The sequence below is a fragment of the Labrus bergylta genome, chromosome 22, assembly GCF_963930695.1.
Source record: "Labrus bergylta chromosome 22, fLabBer1.1, whole genome shotgun sequence".
In the NCBI taxonomy this organism is placed as follows: Eukaryota; Metazoa; Chordata; class Actinopteri; order Labriformes; family Labridae; genus Labrus; species Labrus bergylta.
In genome coordinates, this window is record NC_089216.1 from 17,142,888 (window position 1) to 17,150,691 (window position 7,804).

The 7,804-nt window shown below is 45.2% G+C and overlaps 1 protein-coding gene across 1 annotated transcript; it reads left to right on the forward strand.

The window, feature by feature from the left end:
- The first annotated feature begins 421 nt into the window (after window positions 1-421).
- Window positions 422-4,731, forward strand: LOC136177462 (uncharacterized). Its single transcript, XM_065950769.1, has 3 exons — window positions 422-1,072; window positions 2,133-4,490; window positions 4,600-4,731. The coding sequence occupies exons 2-3, from the start codon at window positions 2,147-2,149 to the stop codon at window positions 4,644-4,646; spliced, it is 2,391 nt and encodes a 796-aa protein (XP_065806841.1). The 5' UTR covers window positions 422-1,072; window positions 2,133-2,146; the 3' UTR covers window positions 4,647-4,731.
- The last annotated feature ends 3,073 nt before the right edge of the window (window positions 4,732-7,804 follow it).

Consider the following 7,804-nt stretch of genomic DNA (forward strand, 5'->3'; position numbering starts at 1 on the left):
GAAGCAGGAAATATAGAAATATAAACAGAGTAAGCTATAAGTACCAAAGTGCAGAGTAAATGAAGACATAATAAGCTTTGTACAAGCCCAGGGAATCTCATATACAGTTAGACATGCGTATTAGAGCAGAAAATTAACGACAGTGCAGGTAGACTAAAAATTTAAATCAGAAATATACAGTGTCCATTTAAATACAAAAATCAAAATAGATAAAAATAGGAGACATAAGTGGACAGTGATCAGACTATTTATTTATTTAAATAGGGACAGTGCACATTAATGAACATGACCATGTTAATTTGCCAGATTATTGCCACAGGCTAATTTCCACCTGTAGTCCCTTGGCAGGTTGGTGGTAAACAGGTAAACAAAGTAACATAAACCCAAGATGACAAGCAAAACCAATACAACAAGTAATGACTAAACAACAACATATACCTGTGGAATCTTATATTCTTTATACTTTTATGTTTGCTCATTAACTGATCCAATGCATTACACATAGCATTACACATATCACGTATACATGCACCGTGTCCTTATATGACCACTGCAACACACAAACCTTGCACGATACTCACCTCACCACAGGTGTTTTATCTCACGTACACAGACTCAACAACAGCTCCTTATAAGGACTATTTTTTAAACTCTCAAGGACAAGTTACTGCTACATTCACATATTTATACACTGACCACAAGGTGCTGACACAGATAAAGCTGCACCTGTTTCTTTGATTCTCCTCTGTAAGTTTCGATCACACTATATGCTCAAGTATATAAAGATTGTACGCCCCAAGAGCGGGCAGAGAACTTACTTTGTGTATCCTGTACGCATAGCTGAACTTCTCTCCATGCTGCATGTAATAAACTGGGTGACTTAGCAACTCAACAGTTTCTGAAAGTCTCTTTTATTTGCTCTCGTCCCAAGGTTCGGAGGGTTTTCTCTTTCTGCTGATTTTCTGCAGGCACAGTTCTACCACAATTACATGGCGACGAGGATGGGATTCCTAACATCAACCGGGTAGTTTCCTCCGAAACAACTTCTCCACCCAAATCAACTGAGGAATAGGTAAGTCAAACACCTTTTCTAAAGGTGTACTGTACTCCCTCAGAGACGTCTGAGGGAGTACAGTGAAAACAGAAATTAAGCAAAGAATTGCAAAAACAAGGATAAAGTAAAATGGCTATGCTGAAGTGATAAAATAAAACAAACAAATAAAAGGAACAATGGGAAAATCAACCAGTAAACTGAAGCCTGATGGCGAAGGTAATACTCCGGATAGATCAATCTTAATGCAAATAAAAACAGGGTACCCTGACATAAATTGGTTTAAAATTTTCAAACGTTGGAACAAAGAAACAGGAAAAGAATGGCCGGTACTGGGCACTTGCGACCCAAAGAAATGCGCAAAAGTGGATAAAATGTTGAAAGAAAAGTGGTGGGGAAAAGATGGCAAAGGAAAAGCAGGACCAAAGAAGAGTGAAGACCTCCATTGGGGGCTTGTGAAAGGTCATGTTGAAAAGAAAGCAGCAGTAAGTAGGGAGAGAACAGCGCTGAAAACAGCGGCTGAAATGTAAACTAAGACACAGAAATAAGGGAAAGAAAGACAAACGTAAACAATATTCTGGTGCTGTAAAACAAATGATTGTGCAACAGCCTCAGCAGGCTGCCCCTACCCAACCCTCCTCTCTCTCACAGACACAGTTTTTATCTCCAGCTCCCACACAGTGGCCAGTTTATCACCCCTTTCCAGCAGCTCAAGGAACCAACCCCTTTCACAGTCGAGAGCCACCCCAAGGTCAACAGGTAAGACCAGATCAATGTCTGTACTGTGGCCAAAGTGGACATTGGGCCAAAGACTGTAGATTGAAGGCCAGCCAACGAGGGCGTGGCCGAGGAGGAGCCCCAGGTTTAAACAAACCCGCCTACAGAAGTAACTGGGTTCCTCCTAGAGGAGGGGGCGGAGGTAGAGGCATGAATAGACAGCAAATGGGTTCCCCTGGTGGACCATTCCTGCACCCACAATAGGCCAGCGAGGCTCCACACCTAGGCTCACAGGGAAGTAAGCCACCCACACTTACACAAACACTAATTCCCCTTTTATTAGCTCCTCTTTCTGTTTCTCCAGATCCGAAGGCAGTGATGGAAATAAACAGGACCTCAACTGAGATGCTAGTAGACACTGGGGCTACTGTTTCTACCCTGACTCCCTCTGATGCAGCTGCTGCTAATGTTGCACCCACCACAGAAACCCTAAGTACCATAGGAGTGGCTGGAATTACGCAACAAAATTATGTCTCACAACCTGCTGCAGTGTCTTTTCAGGGTCAAAATCTGGAGCACTCTTTTCTACTTATGGGCGACAACTCACCAGTAAGTTTAATGGGAAGAGATTTATTAGGTAAGTTAAAAGCCACTTTGGTATGCCATGCTAATTCTGTTGAATTACAGCTCCCTCCAACTTCCCAGATGTCCATGACAGTTAACCAGCCTGGACTTTTCTACAGCCTAATGTATAATGACTTTCAGTCAGATATTATTATAAGAAGCATGGTGCCTTTTACATTTGATCTATTGCAGGAGTTTCTCTCAGACAGCCCAGACCTCCCTGATGTTTCCTCAGCTTGTGTCCCTCCACACCGCATGCACTGGACTTTGCACGTTGACCCTACAGGACGAGACCTTGAGTATTTCCATCATTTTTCTCCCTTCTTAGGACAGGCCTGTAGTGTTTTTGCGTGCACCATTTTGTTGTGTAAGCAGGGGGGTGCCCTATTGACACATCAATTGGGCCCAGTAGCCTCCAGCTTGTTCCAGCAACCTGACTCCGCCCCACACCTGACTCTCTACACCTGTGAAGGTTACGAGCCTAAAGACTTAGGTCCCATAGCAAAGACCTTACAGACTCTGACTCCAACCATCTCACATTTGTACCAAGGAATGGTGTACTCCCACTATGAGGGCGTGGCATGGACAGTGACAGTAGATGACTCATGGTTAGCTGATGACGAAGATCCTGTATGCACCATTTCACCTTTTAAGACCACTGACATGTCTCACCCTCTTTCTCTGTTCTCAGTTTCTGTTCCTCCTCAGTCCCCTGCCACAGCGGGAGTCCCAGACACATTGTGGTCTCAGTACTCTAATGAGTGTGGCCTAATGTTGTCTCATCCTCCTGTGTCAATTCCTGTAAAATCAGGTCTTGCTCCCAGAAAACAGCAGTACCCCCTCTCACAGGCCTCTCTGGAAGGCATTAAGCCTGTCATCGCTACCCTTTTAGACCAAGGAGTTTTGGTGCCGTGTCAGAGCCCCTGTAACACCCCTATTCTACCCGTTAAGAAACCTAACTCCCCTGACTGGCGGTTTGTTCAAGATCTCCGCCTGATTAATGACTATGTGGCTCCCATGACTCCTGTAGTACCCAGCCCCACCACCATCCTAACCTCTATTCCTCCCTCTACTCAGTGGTACTCTGTTGTTGACCTCTGTTCTGCTTTTTTCAGCATCCCTGTCTCCCCAGAGTCCCAGTACCTGTTTGCTTTCACCTACGGTGGGCATCAGTACACGTGGACTCGCCTCCCACAAGGTTTTATTCACAGCCCCACTCTTTTTGCCCGAGCTCTTCTTACAGATCTAGCTGACGTTCAACTCCCTGGAGGCAGTGCCTTGATCCAGTACGTGGACGACCTGTTGGTAGCCAGCCCCACCAAAGAGGCATGCGAAACGGACACAAGAGCTCTGTTGTTGTCATTGGCTGAGAAGGGACACAAGGCCAGCGCCACGAAAACCCAGCTGGTGCAACAAGAAGTGATCTACCTGGGCCATGTTCTCAAAGGTAACACCCGCCAAGTCAGTAGTAAACGTGTTTCTGCTGTTTTGAACATTCCAAAACCCCACACCAAGAAGCAGCTGAAGTCGTTCCTAGGCATCCTCGGGTACTCCAGACCATGGATCATGGACTTTGCCCCTCGAGCCAGGCCCCTTCAAGACATGCTCCTGCAGGCAGCTCCTGAGCACCTCCAATGGACGGAGGATGCAGAGACAGCGTTCACTGACTTAAAACAAGCACTTTCACAGGCCCCGGCGCTGGGTCTCCCTGATTACAGCAAACCTTTCCAGCTGTACGTTCACGAACGCAATGGGTTTGCCTCTGGTGTTCTCACTCAACAACATGGCTCTAACAAACGCCCAGTAGGTTACTATTCCACTCGCCTTGACAACACTGAGCTGGGTTTGCCCCCGTGTCTCCGAGCTGTGGCGGTTGCTGCTTTCATGGTAAGAACCGTGTCTGACCTGGTATTGGACTCTCAGTGTAAACTTTATGTTCCCCATGCAGTGAGTGCTCTGCTTACCAGAGCCAGCACACAACGCCTTTCCGCAGCCAGACAAAGTCATTATGAATTGTTGCTGCTGTCTATGCCTAATCTTACTATTCACAGATCTCCAACTCTCGATCCCTCTTCTCTCCTTCCTACTGCTGCTGACGGTGAGCCCCATGACTGCCAGGCGACGGTAACAATGACCTACACCATTCGTGAAGATCTCTTTGACACCCCTTTGTCTAACCCTGACCTTACCCTGTTCACTGACGGCAGCTCTTCTAGAAACCTGCAGGGCACCCTTGATTCAGGTTGGGCTGTAGTTTCTCCCACTGGCACCATTCTTACAGGTAAACTACCAGACCACTTCTCTGCTCAACAGGCGGAGCTAGTGGCTCTCACTCAGGCATGTATCTATGCAAAGAATAAATCTGTTAACATCTACACTGACTCTCGGTATGCTTTAGGTGTCTGCCTTGATTTTGGTGGAATCTGGAGACATCGTGATTTCTTAACATCTGCAGGCACCCCTATTAAAAATGCTTCCCTAGTAGAGGCTCTCCTAAAAGCTCTCCTTCTTCCTTCTAAAGTTGCTATTCTCAAATGTGACGCCCATACATCTTCCAAAGATCCTGTGAGCCTCTGTAACGCAAGAGCTGATACTGCAGCAAAAGCCGCTGCGGTGTCAGGAGCCCTCGCTCCCGTGTTGGCGACCTCAACACTGGTTTCTCCCAGCCCGGATCCCTCCGTCCATGACGTAGCTGCCTTACAGTTAGCTGCCGAACCCTTGGAACGATCTCACTGGCAGACAAAATGTGTTCTTGTAAATAATGTATATTACTCTGTCGACGGGCGCCCGTGTTGCCCTCAGTCGCTCCTCCCCTACCTCTTACAGATTGTTCACGGTGTGACACACGTGAACAAAGGGGGGATGGAAGCGATAATTAGACGTGTATGGTATGCAAATAATGTATCCCAGGCATGTGCTGATTTTGTACAAAGATGTGCCATTTGCCAACAACACAACGTTGGAAAGACAACAAAAGTGAAACAAGGTGCTCATCCTGCTCAACCAGGACCATTTTCAAATTTACAGATTGATTTTATCCAAATGCCAAAACACGGACGGTTTCAATACGTCCTGGTCATGGTGGACACATTCTCAGGATGGCCCGAAGCTTTTCCTACTGCAAAAGCAGACACAACAGCAGTATCAAAAGCCTTACTCAAAGAGTTCATTCCAAGGTTTGGTATCCCAGTATCCATTAATAGTGACAGAGGGACTCATTTTACTGGACAAATAGTGCAAGATGTTGTTACAGCACTAGGAATCAAACACCACCTGCACACACCTTACCATCCACAAAGTGCAGGGAAAGTTGAAAGGTTGAACCAGACTCTGAAACTCAACGACCTACATGGATCCACGCATCCCACTGTAAGAAGGTAACACCACCTGCTGCAACGGCTGACAAGACAGCATTAGAGCGTTGAGGAATTAGTCGACAGGAGTGTACGACGTGCTCTGCTCCTACAGCAGGCAACATGGCTCCAACTCCAACCCTCCTGCCATTGACTGAGAGGCAGCCACGCGGTCAGAAGAGATACAGGCCCAGATCATGGCATCCTTTTAGAAATCATAAAGGCCTGTGTGGCCTCCGAGGCACGACAGGTATCCTCCTAATTTTTGCTAGCATTGTGCTAGCACCTTGGTTATGGTATCAGCTGCAAGAAACTAACACTAAATCTGTAACCACTCCCACTAAACCCTCTCTCACCAACTCTACAGCACCCGATGTTAACACCACTTTTTCTCCACAGCAACAACCACGTGAAAGACGGTCTGTATCCTCTACCACTGTCTCTTGTTTCACACCTTCTCCCAAACAAACTCATAAGACCATTCCTCCTAGAAATCAGACCTCTAGCAGGCCTGACCTCCCTTAGTGAAGAAATGGCTGAAAACTCAGGTATAGATAACCCTTTCTCCTCATTGATGAGCAATTTGTTTGGTAAATGGAAAGGTCTAATTATGTCTGTCCTACTTTCAATTGCAGTCATGGCTGCGATTCTCATTCTCTGTGGTTGTTGCTGTATCCCATGTATTAGAGCTCTTATGACTCGCTTGATTGACTGTGCTATTTCACCCCCACATCCTGAAGATGCTGTGCAAAATTTCCCGCTGCTAGCGGTTAATGGTGATGCTAATGACGCTGATGATGAAAATGAAGGCTACCCCGATCTCAGTTTCTTCCCCTTTGATGAGTGATGTGTGAAGAATGTTTTATGTTTTATTTTATTTTGTTTTATTGTAGTTTGTTCTAAAGAACAAAAGGGGGGAATGTGGAATCTTATATTCTTTATACTTTTATGTTTGCTCATTAACTGATCCAATGCATTACACATAGCATTACACATATCACGTATACATGCACCGTGTCCTTATATGACCACTGCAACACACAAACCTTGCACGATACTCACCTCACCACAGGTGTTTTATCTCACGTACACAGACTCAACAACAGCTCCTTATAAGGACTATTTTTTAAACTCTCAAGGACAAGTTACTGCTACATTCACATATTTATACACTGACCACAAGGTGCTGACACAGATAAAGCTGCACCTGTTTCTTTGATCCTCCTCTGTAAGTTTCGATCACACTATATGCTCAAGTATATAAAGATTGTACGCCCCAAGAGCGGGCAGAGAACTTACTTTGTGTATCCTGTACGCATAGCTGAACTTCTCTCCATGCTGCATGTAATAAACTGGGTGACTTAGCAACTCAACAGTTTCTGAAAGTCTCTTTTATTTGCTCTCGTCCCAAGGTTCGGAGGGTTTTCTCTTTCTGCTGATTTTCTGCAGGCACAGTTCTACCACATACCGTTCATTAGTTAACAGAGACACATGAATATATATCAGTATAAAGATAAAGTAGAATAAAGTGATTGTAGTGCATGAAGACCAAATAAAGCAGAAGGCGGTTAAGGTGTATGGCATGTAGAAAAAGGAGGTAGATACATTGAACAAAGTTCATGTAGTGTGGAAAATAGTAGATATTGTATTGCACATAAAGCTCAATGATGACAGTGTTATCCAGCTTTTATCAGTACTGCTCATATGGATGACTGAGAAAACCTGGTGACCGGTTTACAGACAGATTGAACACTTACAGTTTTGAGTGTAAATGAGTCCAGGGTTATACTACAGTGTCGGACTCAGAGGGAGGAGTTATGAGTTATCAGAGAACCTATTCATGAAAATATTCAACCAGAAGATAAGCCAGCAAGGCCACCATACTCCAAACATTGAACACCTTCTGAAAGTTAAGCTCCAGGCGCCCCCTTGTGTCTCTGAAGAATAATGGAGTCCATCCGCTCCTATTTCCTCTGTGATCGGAACAGACATACAGTCCCCAAAGAGCACAAAATAAGCCATAACATGCAATTTAACAAAAAGACTACAAACTCCCTCC

Excerpts from the sequence above, each read along its gene's own strand:
- LOC136177462 (XM_065950769.1), top strand. The coding sequence starts at position 2,147 with ATGGAAATAAACAGGACCTCAACTGAGATGCTAGTAGACACTGGGGCT. Across the intron at positions 4,491-4,599 it reads CCTTCCTACTGCTGCTGACG|CTCTTCTAGAAACCTGCAGG; the intron begins GTGAGCCCCATG and ends CACTGACGGCAG.